Source organism: Balaenoptera physalus, assembly GCF_965194825.1.
Source record: "Balaenoptera physalus genome assembly, chromosome: 16".
Classification (NCBI taxonomy): domain Eukaryota; kingdom Metazoa; phylum Chordata; class Mammalia; order Artiodactyla; family Balaenopteridae; genus Balaenoptera; species Balaenoptera physalus.
In genome coordinates this window covers 23,047,489-23,064,414 of record NC_138898.1, presented here as the reverse complement: position 1 = coordinate 23,064,414, position 16,926 = coordinate 23,047,489, and the positions used below count along the sequence as shown (strand labels likewise).

The 16,926-nt window shown below is 43.8% G+C and overlaps 1 protein-coding gene and 1 long non-coding RNA gene across 12 annotated transcripts in view; one reads left to right on the top strand and one right to left on the bottom strand.

Moving 5' to 3' along the window:
* Positions 1 to 16,042, top strand: part of DLGAP4 (DLG associated protein 4) — a 136,756-nt gene extending 120,714 nt beyond the window's left edge. For all 11 annotated transcript variants that reach the window (XM_082430117.1, XM_082430119.1, XM_082430113.1 and 8 more), the window contains 3 exons: positions 12,179 to 12,270; positions 13,217 to 13,372; positions 14,220 to 16,042. In XM_082430117.1, coding sequence (XP_082286243.1) covers positions 12,179 to 12,270; positions 13,217 to 13,372; positions 14,220 to 14,438 — 467 coding nt within the window. In that variant the 3' untranslated portion in view covers positions 14,439 to 16,042. The remainder of the gene's footprint in view (positions 1 to 12,178; positions 12,271 to 13,216; positions 13,373 to 14,219) is intronic.
* LOC309645382 overlaps positions 1 to 16,926 on the bottom strand; it is a 180,343-nt gene that overhangs the window by 86,615 nt on the left and 76,802 nt on the right. The gene's annotated exons all lie outside the window — the stretch shown is intronic.

Genomic DNA, 16,926 nt, shown 5'->3' with positions numbered 1-16,926 from the left:
CAGTAGGTCAGCAATTCAGCAGGAGCATGGCAAGCACATCTCATCTCTACTCCTAGATGTTTGGGGCCTCAGCTGGGATGACTCAGGGCCTGATATCCAAGGGAGGGAATTACCTGAAGGTAGTTCACTCACATGCCTGGTGCCTAGACCAGAATGACCTAAAGACCGGAACTGCTTGCCGGGGCCCCTGTGTATATCTTCTCCACGTGACTTTGCTTCCTCACAGGCAGCCTCGGGGCAGTCAGACTTCTTACCTGTTGGCTCCGGGCTCCAGGCTAACAAGGCTGCCTTGCCTTTGATGACCTCGCCTCAGAAGTCACCTGGGATCTCTACCACTGTATTTTACTGGCTACAAGAAGTCACAAGCCCACCCAGATTCAAGGATGGGGAGAATTAGACCCCGCCTCTTGATAGGGGAGTGTCAGGGTTCTGGAAGAACTCGAGAGACAGGAGATACTGCTGGGGTCATCTTCGGAAAGTACAGTCTGCCACAACACAGAACCAGTTCAATCTAATATGGAGCAGTTACAAAGAGCGCTTTTACTAAACAGTATGTTGTGAAGTTCTGTCTAGTTTGACACATACAGATCTGCTTCAGTTTGGTTAAATTCTGTGAAGTGTTCAGTGAGATACATGAAGTACTGCATTTTCTTTGCCCACGTTCCTGATGATGGGTGTTCAGGTGTTTTCAGGGTTTTATCAGCATCTTGGCACACGTCTTTCTTGGCATCACATGTGAGAGAATCTCTCTAGGATATTTACCTTGGACAGAATTGCTGGATGGATGGAAACACATTTTATATTTTAATCAGTTCTGCCTGATTGCTCTCCAAAGAGGTTATACCAGTGTATCCTTACACCAACAGTGTTGGAAAATTTCCATTTCTCTGATATCCTCACTGATGCTTGATCCTGTCAGACTTTAAATTAATTATTTGGTAAGTGGAAAAGTATATCTGGTTGATTTATTTTGTATTTACTTTGTTATTAGAGAAGCTATGCATATTTTCATTAATTTATTGGCTCTTTCAACTTTTTCTCCTGTGAATTGCTCAGATAGTTCATTTTTCTATTGCATTGTCAGTGTTTTTAAAATTGATTTGTAGTTCTTTATATATGTGGATACTTAATACTATGTCATATATATATTCTATTTTATTTTATATATATATGTGTCTATATATATATAGACATATATATATATGTGTCTATATATATATATATAGACACATATATATATATATGTCTATATATATATAGACACACATATATATATATATATACACACACACACACACACACACACACACACACACACACACACATGCATGCTTGTGGAATCTTAGTTCCCCAACTGTGGATTGAACCTGGGCCCCCTGCAGTGAAAGCACTGAGTCCTAACCACTGGACCATCAGGGAATTCCTAAAATTAATGATGTCTTTATCACTTTTTTTTGATTGTTTTTTTGGCCATGCCACGCAGCTTGCGGGATCTTAGTTCCCTGACCAGGGATCAAAACCTGGCCCCCTGCAGTGGACCACCAGGGAATTCCCAAAATTAATGATGTTTTTATCACTATTATTTTTAATTTTAAGTTCATATCTTTTAATCTTCTGCACCTTTGATTTTTTTATTGTGGTAAAATTTATCATCTTAACCATTTTTAAGTGTCCAGTTCAGTGGTATTAAGTGCATTCACATTGTTGTACAGCCATCACCACCATCCATCTCCATAACTCCTTTCATCTTCTAAAACTGAAACTCTATACCCACTACACTATAACTCCCTATTCTCCCCTCCACCCCCGGCAACCACCATTATACTTTGTCTTTATGATTTTGACTTATAAAAATAGTATATTTGTCTTTTTGTGATTGGTTTATTTCACTTGGCATAATGTCCTCAAGGTTATTCCATGTTATACCATATATCAGAACTTTATTCCTTTTTATGGCTGAATAATATTCCATTGCATGTATATACCACATTTTGCTTATCCTTCATCCTTCAGTGGGCATTTGGGTTGCTTCCACATTTCAGCTACTACTGTGAATAATGAACATGGTCCACAAATATCTCGAGTCCCTGCTTTTAATTCTTTTGGGTATGTACCCAGAAGTGGAATTGCTGGATCATATGGTAATTCTATTCTTAGTTTTTTGAGGAACCACCATACTGTTTTCCACAGCAGCTGTGCTATTTTACATTCCTGCCAATAGTGCACAAGAATTCCAGTTTCTCCACATCCCTGCCAACACTTGCTGTTTTGTTTTTTTTTTTGATAGTGGCCTTCCTAATGCATATGAGGTAGTATCTCATTGTAGTTTTATTTTATTTTTAATTTTGATTGGAGTATAGTTGATTTACAATGTTGTGTTTCAGGTGTACAGCAATGTGAATCAGTTATACATATACATATATCCACTTTTTTTTAGATTCTTTTCCCATATAGGTCATTACAGAGTATTGGGTAGAGTTCCCCGTGCTATACAGTAGGTCCTTATTAGTTATCTATTTTATATACAGTAGTGTGTGTATGTCAATCCCAATCTCCCAATTTATCCCTTCCCCCCTTTCCCCCCGGTAACCATAGGTTTGTTTTCTACATCTGTGACTCTATTTCTGTTTCGTAAATAAGTTCATTTGTACCATTTTTTTAGATTCCACATGTAAGTGATAACATATGATATTTGTCTTTCTCTGTCTGAGTTACTTCACTCAGTGTGACAATCTCTAGGTCCATCCATGTTGCTGCAAATGGCATTATTTCATTCTTTTTTATGGCTGAGTAATATTCCATTGTATATATGTACCACATCTTCTTTATCCACTCCTCTGTCAATGGACATTTATGTTGTTTCCATGTCTTGACTATTGTAAATAGCACTGTAATGAACATTGGGGTGTATGTATCTTTCTGCATTATGGTTTTCTCCAGATATATGCCCAAGGAGTGGGATTGCTGAATCAAAGGGCAACTCTATTTATAGTTTTTTAAGGAAAAAATGTACATTCCCACCAACAGTGTAGGAGGGTTGCCTTTTGTCCACACCCTCTCCAGCGTTTATTGTTTGTAGATTTTTTGATGATAGCCATTCTGACCGGTGTGAGGTGATACCTCATTGTAGTTTTGGTTTGCATTTCTCTAATAATTAGTCATGTTGAGCATCTTGTCATATGTTTGTTGGCCATTTGATTTTTTTTTTGGAGAAATGTGTGTTGACGTCATTTGCCCATTTTTGAATCAGGTTGGGGTTTTTTTGGTTGTTTAAGTTTTAGGAGTTCTCTATATATTCTGAATATTAATCCCTCATCCAGATACATGACTTGCAAATATTTTCTTCCGTTCTGTGAGTTACCCTTTTACTCTGTACATAATGACTTTAAATGAACAAAATTTTAAAATTTTCACGAGGTCCAGTTTTTCTATTTTTTCGTTGTTTCCCTGTGCCTTTGGTGTTAGAGCTAAGAAATCGTTGCCAAATCCAATGTCCTGAAGCTTTTGTCCTATATTTTCTTATAAGAATTTTGTTGTTTTAGGTTTTAAATTTAGGTTCTTGATCCATTTTGAGTTACGGTATCACATAACAATCTAACTTCACTTTTTTGCATGTGGATATCCAGTTTTCTCCACACCATTTGTTGAAAATATTGTTCTTTCCCCATTGAATGGGCTTGGTACCCTTGTCAAAAATCATTTGATCATGTTTGCAAAGGTTTATTTCAGGGCTGCTATTTTATTCCATTGATCTATATGTCTGTCTTTAGGCCAGTACCACACTGATTTGATTATTGTGGCTTTGTAGTAAGTTCTGAAATCAGGATGTGTGAATCCTCCTGTTTTATTCTTTTTTAAGATTGTTTTTAATGTTTGGGATGCCCTGAGATTCCATATGAATTTTAAGATGGATTTTTCTATTTCTGAAAAAAACATTATTGGAATTTTGATAGGAATTGTATTGAATCTGAAGATTGCTTTGGGTAGTATTGACTTTTTAACAGTATTAAGTCTTACAGTTCATGAACATGGGACTTGTTTCCATTTATCATATCTTCTTAATAACTACAAAACAGCAGTGTTTTGTAATTTTCATTGTGTAAGTCTGTCACCTTAATTAGTTAATTCCTAAATATTTTATTCTTTCTGATGCTATTGTAAATGGAATCGTTTTTGTAATTTCCTTTTCAGGTTGTTTATTGTTAGTATTAGAAATGCAACTGATTTTTGTGTGTTGACTTTGTATTCTGCCTACTTTGCTGAATTCATTTATTAGTTCTTTTGGGGGTTTTTTGGTGGAATCTTCTGGGTTTCCTACATATAAGATCGTATCATCTGCAAACAGAGATAATTTTACTTCTTCCTTTCCAATTTGGATGCCTTTTATTTCTTTTTCTTGACTAACTGCTCTGGCTAGAACTTCCAGTCCTATGTTGAGGTGAAGTGATGAATGTGGGCATCCTTGCCTTATCCTTGATCTTAGAGAAAACACCCTGGAGTATGATGTTCACTGTGGGTTTTTCATGTATGGCTTTTATTTTGTTGAGGTAGTTTCATTCTGTTCCTAGTTTGTTGAGTGTTTTTCTCATGAAAGAGTGTTGAATTTTGTCAGACTTTTTCTGCATCAATTGAGATGATTGTGTGGTTTTTCCCCTTCATTTTGTTGATGTGGCATATTACACTGATCAGCTTCCATATGTTGAACCATCCTTGTAATAAATCCCACTTGGTCATATGTATAATCCTTTTAACATACTGCTGAATTGTGTTTGCTGATATTTTGTTGAGGATTTTTGCATCAGTATACATAAGGGATAATGGTCTCTAGTTTTCTTGTAGTGTTTTTGTCTGGCTTTGGTATCAAGGTAATGCTGGATTCATAGAATGAGTTAGGAAGTGTTTCCTCCTCTTCAGTTTTTTGGAAAAATTTGAGAAGGAGTGGTGTTAGTCATCTTTAAATGTTTGGTAGAATTCAGCAGTGAAACCACTGGGTCCAGAGCTTTTCTTTGTTGGGAAATTTTTGATTACTGGTTCAAAACTATTCAGATTTTCTATCTTTTCATGATTTAGTCTTGGTAGGTTTTGTGTTTCTATGAATTTGTCCATTTCATCTAGGTTATCCAATTTGTTGGCGTACAGTTGTTCTAGTACTCTCTTATAATCTTTTTTATTTCTGTAGACTTGGTAGTAATGTCCCCACTTTCATTTTTTATTTTAGTATTTGAGTCTTTTCTTTTTTTCTTAGTCTATCTAGTTAAAGTTTTGTCAGTTTTGTTGATCTTTTTGAAGAACCAACTTTTGGTTTTTTGATTTTTCTGTTGTTTCCCTATTCTCTGTTTCATTTAGCTCTGTTCTAATCTTTATTATTTCCTTCCTTCTGCTGGCTTTGGGATAGTTTGTTCTTTTTCTAGTTTCTTAGGTTATAAAGTTAGGTTGTTGATTTGAGATCTTTCCTAAGTTGTTTTTTTTTAAGGGTACATAGTGCTGAATTTTTGTTTGTTTGTTTTTGCTGCATTGGGTCTTCATTGCTGCGCATGGGCTTTCTCTAGTTACAGCTAGCAGGGGCTACTCTTTGTTGTGGTGTGCGGGCTTCTCATTGCGGTGGCTTCTCTTTGTTGAGCACAGGCTCTAGACACGCGGGCTTCAGTAGTTGTGGCACGCAGGCTCAGTAGTAGTAGCTCGCGGGCTCTAGAGCGCAGAATCAGTAGTTGTGGCGCACGGACCTAGTTGCTCCGCGGCATGTGGGATCCTCCCGGACCAGGGCTCACTGGAGAGACATTTTGAAGTCTCTGCTTTCCTCACTGATTAGTGATGCCAGTCAGTCATAACCACTGCCAGATTGCTACACACACAGGGGTGTGTTTCTCAGTTCTATTCTGTTCTGCTGCCCTTTTGTCTATTTCTGTGTTAATACAGCTTTTAATTGCCATAGCTTTTTAACATGCCTTGGCATCTGATAGGGTGAATCCCCTTCCTTATTCTTTTTGTTCAGAAAGAAAAAGTCTATTTATATCTTCATTCTTCCAATACCAATTTTAGAATTAGTATATCAAGTTCCTCAGAAAAATTTTCCTGGGTCGCTGACTAGAAATAGAGTTTATAGATTACTTTGGGAAAAACTGATACCTGAGAAATATTGAGTCGTCTTAGCTATGAATGAAGTTTATCTCTCCATTTATTCAGAGCTCCATTTTATATCCTTCTATTCAAGTTTGATTAATATATCTAGGAAGGCCTTATGTATTTTTATTAGATTTATTCCTTGGTACTTTCTAGTTTTTGTTTTGATAGTAAAATGAATTTTTATATTTGCATACTCTAATTAGTTATGTTGAGACTTCTACATTGATCTTGTATCCAGCAACCTTGTACAACTCTCAGTCCTCTTATATTCGCATCATAAATGATCATATTATTTGCTCTAGTGGCAATTTTATGTCTTTTTTTAAAGATTTATTTTTATTTCTTTTCTTTTTGGCTGCATTGGGTCTTTGCTGCTGCGCGTGGGCTTTGTCTAGTTGCGGCGAGCGGGGGCTACTCTTCATTGCGGTGCGTGGGCTTCTCATTGCGGTGGCCTCTCGTTGCAGAGCATGGGCTCTAGGCGCGTGGGCTTCAGTAGTTGTGGTGCGTGGGCTCAGCAGTTGTGGCTTGCGGGCTTTAGAGCGCAGGCTCAGTAGTTGTGGCACACAGGCTTAGTTGCTCCGCAGTATGTGGGATCTTCCCGGACCAGGGCTCGAACCCATGTCCCCTGCATTAGCAGGTGGATTCTTAACACTGCGCCACCAGGGAAGCCCTGTGTTTCTCTTTCTAATCTTACTGTGTCTTATGCATATCTTGTCTAACTGCAAGAGTGTCAGGACATTGTGCGATAGTGGGAAGAAAGCAGCATCCCTCCCTTGGTCCTGACCTTCATTCACTCAGTGAGTATTTACTGAGTTCCTACCGTATACAGGCACTATTCTAGCTTCTGGGGATGTAGCAGAACAACACAAGGTCCCTGCCCTCGTGGAGCTTACATTCTCACGGGGGGAGACAGAAAATAACCAACTAAACATATAATATGCAAGATGGTTAGACATGCAACAGAGAAAACAAAGCACAGTAAGAGCAGGATGAAGAGAGCTGCCTGGCTGGGGGCAGTGTTGCTGTCCCACATAGTGTGGTCAGCGAAGGCCTCCCAGATAAGGTGACCTTGGAGCAGAAAGCTGAAGGAAGGAAGAGAGAAGAAGTCTCAGAGCTCTGGAGATCAGAGAACTCCAGTGGTGGGCAAGCGCTTGACGTGTTCTAGGGCTGGGGAAGGAGGCCAGTGTAGCTGCAGGAGTGAGGAGAGAGAGGTGGGGGGTGGAGTCCGTGTGGTGGGGCTTCAGAGGTGTCAGAGGCTTGGCTTTGACTCCCAAAAGAGAATGTGTTGGAGAGTGCAATGTGACATTCTTTTTTACAGGATTAATCTAGTTTCTCTGTTCAGAAGAGAGTGGGCGGAGGGGCACAAGTGGAAGCTGGGAAATGAGTTAGGAGGAAGTAACATAATCTGGGGAAGAGGAGATGGTGGTGGCCATGGAGCATTTAAGGGAGGGGTCAGATTCTGGGTATACTTGGAAGGCAGAGCAGGATTTCCTGATGGATTGGATATGGAGTAAGAGTGAAAGGAGTCCAAAATGGTTTGGAGTCTGAGTGACGGAAAGGATGGCGTTGCCACTGCGATAGGGAAGTTGCATCCCTGACTTTGTACAGACTAAATTAGTACCTTTACCACTTCACAGATGACGCAAGGACCTTAGATCACTTTTATCCCCCTCCTAACCTGTGTACTATTGCTGTTAAGTATTTCAGTTCTATATATATGTTCTAAATGCCACAAAACATTATTTTTGTTTTATACAATCAGTATTTACTTACCCACATATTTACTCTTTCTCGTACTCTTCACTCCTTTATTTCTTTGCTTCTAGTTAGGATCATTTTCCTTCTGCCTGAAGAACTCCCTTTAGTATTTATTTTAATGCAGTATTTGTCTCAAAATGTCTGTATTTTTCCCTCTTTTTTTGAACAGTATTTTTTAAAAACTGTCCTCCAGGAGGCAGGCTTCTGTTTGTTATTATTTTTTAATTTATTTTATTTATTCTTTTGGCCGCGCCACACGGCACGCGGGATCTTAGTTCCCCGACCAGGGATCAAACCCGTGTGCCCCCTGCAGTGGAAGCATGGAGTCTTTAACCACTGGACTGCCAGGGAAGTAAGTCCCTGAACAGTATTTTTGCTAAGTATAGAATTATAGGTACGTATTGATCTTCTTTCAACACTTTATAAATATGTCTTTATGTCCTGGTTTCCAGCCTTTTTATTGAAAAGTCAACTGTCAGTCTTCCTGCTGCTTCTTTGAAGAATAATTTGTTTTCTCCCCTTTGTCTGCTTTTAAGACTTTTTCTCCTGTGTTTGAGTTTTATCCATTTTACTGTGATACCTAGGTATGGTTTTCTTTGTATTTTTCCAGCTTGATGCTCACAGGGTTTCTTGAATCTGCGGCCTTAATAACTCTCATCAGTTTCAGAAAAGTCTTGGCCATCATTTCCTCAAATTTCTGCTCCATGTTATCTCTTCTCTACTTGTGGACCCCAATCACACATATTGTAGACTGCCACGTCTTATGTTTCTTCATTCTCTCTTCTGTATTTTCCCTTTTTTTTTTCTTCCTCTGGACCTCAGTCTGGATATTTTCTACTGGATTATTTTATAGTTCAGCTGTAACCAATCTATTAAACCTATCTATTGCAGTCTTAATTTCAGTTACCCTATTTTTTAGTTCTAGAATTTCCATTTGATTCTTTTTGATAGATTTCTGGTGCTTTGCTGAAATTCCTCATCATGTCATATATTTTCTGGGACATACTCACAGTCATTTTAAAGCCCTGGTCCAATACCTCTAGTACCTACATCCCCTATAGTTCTTTTACTTTTTGCTGATTTTTCTCTTTTGGTGTGCAGTCATTTGGTCCTACCTCGTGGCATGCTTGGTAATTTTTATTCAATGCCAGAAACTGTATATGAAAACTACAGAGATAACTTGAAGCTCAGGATGATTTTCTTTTCTTCTTTTTTTTTTTCAAGACGATTTTCTATTCTTTGAGAATGAATTTACTTTTGCTTCTTGTAGACAATTAGAGTAGGGCCAGACCAACTTAATCTAATATGGGATTGAGCTGGGTTTTGTGACAGCCTGGGGTATTTCCAAGCCCTTCCTCCTTGGCAGACACTGAGCTCCAATTTTTGTTTCTCCCCCATCTTAAGACTGCTGGAAGCTTTGCTCAGCTTGATGCGCTTTCCCCCAAGTCCTATCTGCTCTGGGAGCTCCGAATTCCAGTTTTGGTCTCCCTTTCCCCATGGAACTGCCACAAGTTCTGCTTAGCTTCTCAGACTCTGAACCACCACTTTCTGCTTGGCTTCTTAGCACCTCAGCCTTGTGCTGCTTATAAACTGGGAGATGCCTTGGGGTAGAAGGCAGTACAGAATATCAGACTTGTCTGAATATAGTTTCCGTTCTCACTGACATCTTAGCCTCTCAAATTCTGGTTGCTTTGGTAATTTTTTAATGCCTTGAAAGAGATTTTTTTGTTGTTTTTGGTATTTTATTTAGTTTTTTTTTTTTTTTAATTTTTCTTGGTGGGAGGGTTCAGTTTGTCTGATAGTAACTGGTTTTTCATAGCCAGAATCAGAAGTCATTAGAATTTTCTAATGTTCAATCAGTCGTGTATTACCAGAATAAACCCAGCTGAGTTATTTTAGTACATTGTTGTACTTTTGTTAATATCTGATTTAATAATTTTGCCTTTCTTCAAAGGCAGAATTACTTGGCTGGTAATTTTCCTTTCTCATCCTTGTCCTGTTTTAGTATCAAGGTTATCTAGCTTCATAAAATGAGTTTGGGATGGTTCCTTTATTCATATTCTAACTCATCTCTCTGAATGAATTTCTTTTCTTCCATTCTCTCTGTCCTTTTAGAACTCTGATAGATGTATTTTAAGTCTCCCTGTCTCCTCCATGTCTCTCAGTCACTTTTTTAAAAATAGTCTCATCTTTTTAATACATCTAGTTGCTTCTTTTATTTCTTAAAAAATAAGGTACCTAAGTGCAGTCTTATGGTTAGGAATTCTCAGGAGAAACTTTTCCTTTTATTCCCATCCTTTTTTTTTTTTTTTCTTTAATTATTTTATTTTTGGCTGCGTTGGGTCTTTGTTGCTGTGTGCGGGCTTTTCTCTAATTGCAGCGAGCAGAGGCTAGTCTTCATTTCCGTGCGCAGGCTTCTCATCGCTGTGGCTTCTCTTGTTGCAGAGCACAGCCTCTAGGTGCGCAGGTTCCAGTAGTTGTGGCACACGGGCTTCAGTAGTTGTGGCTCACGGGCTCTAGAGAACAGGCTCAGTAGTTGTGGCGCACGGGCCTAGTTGCTCCACGGCATGTGGGATCTTCCCGGACCAGGGCTCGAACCCATGTCCCCTGCATTGGCAGGTGGATACTTAACCACTGAGCCACCAGGGAAGCCCTCCCATCCTACTTTAGACCAAGCCAGGCACATATACCCACTACCTTCTGGGGGTGGGGGGGGTCATTTTATCCCCAGCAGCTTAGCTATTCATTTAAGACATCTTGTCTTGTTAATCTAGCAGTGTAAGTGTTTTGAGCGAGGAGCTTTTTCACTCCTGTCCTCCTTGTCCTTATTGGTTTTCATCAGAGTTTATTCTTTGTGCTGTGTCCATCATGGCCCTTGTTTCTGTGATGCCTGATTTTTCTCTTGCACTAGTTCCAGAGCTCATGTTTTATCCCCTTCCATTGTCTTGCATCTCTTTTCAGAGCACCTTATCTCTGCTTTGAACTACTGTTTAAATATTTGTGGCTAAATGTCACACTTTTCATCTGTTCTCTGGCAACAACTTTCTGGTGAATGTTCATCTGCCATTTACTGCTCCTATAACATGTTTAGCTCCTGTGTTGGTTTCTTTTTAATAACTAATTTCTGAATGAGGTGAAATTCTTCCTTCATGAGCTGCTGTTAAGTAGACCACTGAGGGAGCCAGGACTGTGTCCCAGGCTGGCAGGAATTCCTCAGGCATGGTGATGGGTGCAGGGTGCGTTCTTCAGCCTGGTCTTCTCCCCAGGCGATGAGAGGGCGGTTACCATACAGTGTTGTCCTCGTCCCCCTGCCCCCCACCTTTGGTGCTGAACCAGGTTCAGGAACGCTCCTGCTGCAGTCCACACCCCCTTTTTATTTCAAATAAGAGATTATTGGCTTCTCCTCTCAAGTTATGCTGCTTTTGAGAACTCAGAACTGCCACCTTTATCTGAGCCTTTCAACCCCAAGAATCCTCCTCGTGTGGCTATCAGTGCATGTGGCAGCCTTCCTATACTACATTCCAGAGTTCTGTCAGGAGACAGTTTGCATTTTGATTTCTTGTTTACTCTGTTTTGCTTTTCAGTGATTTCTAAGGGGGTTAGGAGGTAGTACCGTCTTCCTGCCACCACTTTAAAACTGGAAATCACACTAAAAGATTTCAACCTTGTATTCCTGGGCTAAACACTTCATGGTGAACTCTTCTGTTGGATTCTCTTTGCTTTAAGACTTTTATGTTCATAATGAAAGTGCCCTATTCTTGGCATGTCCTATGTTCTCTCAGGGCTCCTGAAATTAGCGGTGTCATTTTCTGTTTGTTTACTCTCAGGAAGAATTTGAATGTATAAAACAGGGATTATCTATTCCTGGAAGGTTTTGTAAAACCTCACCTGTAAAACGACATAGGCCTGGTTCCTTTTTCTGGGGAAGATTTTTAACTCCTGCTTCAGTTTTTTAAAACAGTTATTGGCCTAATCAGATTCTCTATTTCTTCTTGAGTCTATGATAGTAATTTATGTTTTCCTGAAAATTTTTTCCATTTAAACTTAGTTTTCAAATTTATTGCCATAAAATGTCCTTAGCAACTAGGGGATGGGGCTCACTTTATTATGTGTGGTTTGCATTTTTCACAGTGACAGTGGGTTAATGTGTAAATAAAATGAAGACTGACTGCCATCACCAAATAATGATTGGCATCCTAAGGCGGGGAGGGGAGGTGAAAGCCATGACCCTGATCCTGCCTTCCACCCCAGCAGACCTTGTGCACTGCTCAGTCTTTTTCCACCTTCTCTTTCTCAGTCTTAGGGAAAGTCCTCAGTGCTGTGGGCAGTGCCCAGCTACTGATGTCACAGAAATTCCAGCAGTTCCGGGGCCTCTGTGAGCAAAACTTGGTGAGTGTGATTCTTCTTCCTCCACAGTGGGTCTTCTAGCCAGAGCCCCCAGCTGGATTAGCCTCTAAGCCTCTGTGACCTCCTCTCTAACATGGAGAAGGTGCTGCTTCCTCATGGCATTGGAAAGATGACAGTGGTGCATGTCAGTGCCTAGCACAGGAAAAGGGCCAGGAATGGTCCTTTCAGATCTCTACTACCTTCTGAAATAGAAAAGTGAACTCTGTGTCAAAACAGCCACATGAAAGTTAAAAATCAGTTAGCACTGATTTATTTATATACAACATACTCTATAGCTAAGAAGACAGTCAAGGTAAGAACTACAGAAATAACCACCGTGAGGCTTGGTGGGTTTCCCTCTCCTTCACCCTCGCCGCTAGGCAGCAGCTTTCCTGTGGAAGCCTCTTTCCATCTGGCAGGGGTGGTGTACTCCCAGGGGTGGAGGACAGTGGCGAGTGTTTGTCTCTAGGACCGGTAGGGGTTTGGGCGTTCACTGGGGAAGTCCTGATAAGGAATGTGCTCTCAGAGAACAGAATGATGGGCTAGAAACCACACGGATTCTGTAATCACACCCACCGGGGAGTGATCCTGCCTCCTCCCTGTGAAATGAGACGAGTTGCCTGCCTGGCATACGCTGAGGCCATGAGGGCTTTCCTCACTGTAGCCCTACAGTGGTGGCGAAGGCCTCAGTCCCCATGTGTGTGCAGGACCCACTCTCGTGATAGGACTGTCTCTCTCTCCCAAAGCTCTCCACCATCAGGGCCAGCAGTAATCAGGAACTGGGTCCATTCGCTCATACAGATACTGACCCGACCCAGGGAACAGGAGAGTAAGACCAGGCCTCAAGAGAACCCAACCAGGGCTGGCAGAGCTAGGAGACAGTACTTGGGATGGGGTGCAGGACCAGCCTCTGCCCTGCTTGCCCCACTGAACCCCATCTGTCCCACAGAACCCTGATGCCAACCCACGTCCAACAGCCCAGGACCTGGCAGGGTTCTGGGACCTGCTGCAGCTGTCCATCGAGGACATCAGCATGAAGTTTGATGAACTCTACCACCTCAAGGCCAACAGCTGGCAGCTGGTGGAGACCCCCGAGAAGAGGAAGGTGAGCATGGAGCAGTGCGGAGGGGAAGTCCAGGGACAAATTCCTGGTCGGCAATAACGCTGGCCACATCGGTCAGTGCTGCTTGGCTCCCTTCTCTGTGTGTCGTCTTTGAGCTGGGGGCTCACGTCCATCAGTGTGCGGGGTCCATGCTCGGCGCTCGTCCAGCATGCCACTCGCTCTGTGTAGTTGAGGCTGCCTCCCTGAAGCATGCCTTCCTGCCCTGCATGTTCAGAAAGTGGGAGACACGTGCCCACAGCCCAGAGCACTAGCGTAGACACAGCCGTTGGAACCCTGGAGGTAGAAAAATGGTCCTTCTGCTAGGACCACGCTGCCCAGGAGTTACAGGGGTCTGGACCCGATTCTGCCTCCTGGGCCAGCCTCTTCCCTGAGGCTCAGGCTTCCATCTGTAAAACAGTGGCACCCAGTGACCCCTTTGGTTATTGGTTACTGGACTGTGGCCCTTGTGAGTTTTGATCGCCTAGAACAGCATGTGAAATGTGACCTGGGAGTCGGAGGCCCTGAACTTAAATCCCATCTCTGGCCCTATGATTCCTGCGTGAATTTCAGGCTCTCAGGGGTTCAAAGCAGGGGTGGGAAGAGGTGATCTGTCTGTCCCTTCCTACTAGAACATTCTAGGATTGTAAGCTTGCTTTTTGCTCCTATGCCTTGTGCTATTCCCACCATCATCGCTTCTTGTGGCTTCCTGCTTCCAAATGTGTGTTGCTTGTGCCCGATGCGGGGAAGCTGGGGTGGAGGCTCCAGCTGCCAGCATACGGTGGGTGGTAGCGCCACACAAAAGGTGGCACCTTTATTTTATTTTTCTTCTCTCCTCACTGTCTCACTAAAGGAAGAGAAGAAACCACCCCCTCCGGTCCCAAAGAAGCCAGCCAAATCCAAGCCGGCAGTGAGCCGCGACAAGGCCTCTGACGCTGGAGACAAGCAGCGTCAGGAGGCCCGCAAGAGACTCCTGGCGGCCAAGCGGGCGGCTTCCGTGCGGCAGAACTCAGCCACGGAGAGCGCGGACAGCATCGAGATTTATGTCCCTGAGGCCCAGACCCGGCTCTGAGACCAGGAAGCAGGAAGCAAACAATTTTAAGTCATTAAAAAAAGAAACCTACAAACTAAATGCGAAAGGAACAAAATTTTCTCAACCTTTAGTATGGTTATTCTGTCTAGAGACCCTGAGCCAACTTTCAAATTGACGCATACAAGGGCTCACAATTTGGCTTTTTTGGGTCCCTCCCAGCTTTAGGTTATGAAGACTTCACACAAAAAAATCAACAGAAACACAAAACTATAAAACTTTTTTTTCCTCTTGCTGGCCGTGGTGGACTAGATAGATGGACTTCGGCAACGCCCCGGCCCAGCCTCCAGACTACGGTCTTTTTACTTGCTCTATCTAATGAGAACTTAAACTAGCTTGTTTACAAGATGACGACAGCCCAAGGGCAGCTTTGGGCACCTGCCATGTCCTTCCTCCTTTTCCTGGCTACCCCAGCTCTGACCTTGGAGTTTTCATTCTTACATTTTTCTCTTTTCCCTTAAGAGCTCACACAGGGGTCACCATCCTGACTATTGGCTTTCTGGTTCTCAGCCCTTTTTGTGGGTGAGCCCAGAGGACAGAGAGATGGACACACGTCCCCTCCCCCACCAAGTGCTCACACACGCAGATATAGGTTCCTCCCAGCAGAAGCAGCCCTCCCACTGTGATCTGCCAGCCCTAGGCAGCGTCAGGCGGGTGACTCGCCTCTCTGCGACCATGAGGAGGGCTGAAGTCTTTGGGGGTGGGGTGGGGAAATGAGATAAAAACCACAGCTTACCACACTCCAGACTCCCGCCTTTTTCTTCTCTCCAGCCCCTTCTTCCTTCAGCAAAATGTATGACTCAGAGTGACTTGCAGGGGCCACTCAAGAGAGGGACCCCATTTTCCAGGGGTCATGTGTCCCTGGCCGAGCCTGTGTACAGTACCCGAGGGGCGGGCGGCTGTGTCTGTACGTATGTGTACATATGCACATAGACCTTAGAGTGTATATTTAACAAACGCCCCTCTGCTCACCCATGCCCACCAGCGCCACCGCTGGCTCTCGGGGGCACCTGGCAGGAGGCGGGTGTGTGAATAGCATATATTTTTACATGTACTATATCTAGGTGTGTGTACAAGTGTGTGTAAAAATATATACCTTGTGTGTAAGCAGCCCCCCCTTTTTTTGTCTCTCACCTGCCCCCCACTCCCCGGCCATGGGCCCATCTGCCCGGCCTCTGAGTTTTCTATTTTTTTACCCTAGTCATCCTTCTCTCTCCCCTGCCCCCCAGCCCCACTCCCAGGGTGTCATGAGCCCTGAGCTGCAATGGCCCAGGCCTGCAGGGTGAGGTGGGGGGCAGGGAGGGAGAGGGCGAGGCCAGGCCCGCAGCAAGCTCCGTGCACGAGGGCTGCTCTCCTGTGGCCACGGCTGCGGCACTGGAGACGTCCTCGTGTCCAGCACCTGCCACAGGGGCCCCGGGTGAACTGCGGGCCTGCTCTAGGGCCCATTCCAGCTTGGCCGCCGTCTGTGACCTTGGGCAAGTCACTTGACCTCTGTGTGCCTCAACTTCCTCCTCTGTAAAATGGGGACAGTCCCCGCCCCTCCCTACCTCACAGGCATGTTGTGAGAATAAATGAGGTAACGTGTACCACGGGCTCATGGTGTTATTGCAGCGGGACGGGCCAGGCTGGGATGAGGTGGGTGGAGTGGACGCCCCAGGAGACAGCCAGACCCCTTCCAAACGGCAGCTCCTTGGAGACAGGCTGACCGGAGTGCAAACTGTAACGCCAGCTCTCTCATGCACCAGCTCTGTGATCCCGGGCAAGAAAACTAAGCTCTCGGTTCCCTTCTCTGAAAGATGAGTGTGTAACATCTGCCTGACCAGCTTCCTCCAGAGAAATAAATGCTTTATCGTTGCTATATGGGAGCTGAGATGGGCTGCCCACTCTGACAACTCACGCCCCCTCCGTAGACCCCGACTCTGCGTGCGCTTCACCCAGGACGGGGCACTCGGTACCCCAGCAGCTGCCTGCACCCTGACAGTTACATGCATTGGATGCACTTCCTGAGCACCTACCCTGCTCGTAGAGCTCAAGCCCCGGTGGGGGAGACACGGAACATGCCATAGGTGAGTTCCAGTCTACAGCAGATGGTAGGAAAGGAGATGCAGCACAGTGAGGCTGTGGGAACCCATGACAGCTCCGCCAAACCCGGGTCAAGGCTGAAGGACAGTGGGTATTAACCAGCTTCGGGAGAGGGGAATGGGATGCAGGGCAGAGCAAGAGGAACAGTAGTGCCCATGTCTGGTGGTAAGAACGTGCGTTTTAGAAAGTTCTTGGGCCCGGCCGAGCTGCAGGCACCTGGTCTCCTCCCTTGGCCCAACGCAGCGGAGATGCTGGTGACCTCAAGTCCAGGGGAACTACCTTCCCAGGAACTTTGTTCGGGCTGCCCTGCCTTCCCCAGGGGGGCCGCTCGTGAGCTCATCTGAAGCCTGTGGGCCAGACCCCCTGCGCTAGGAGTGCTGTGCCCTCA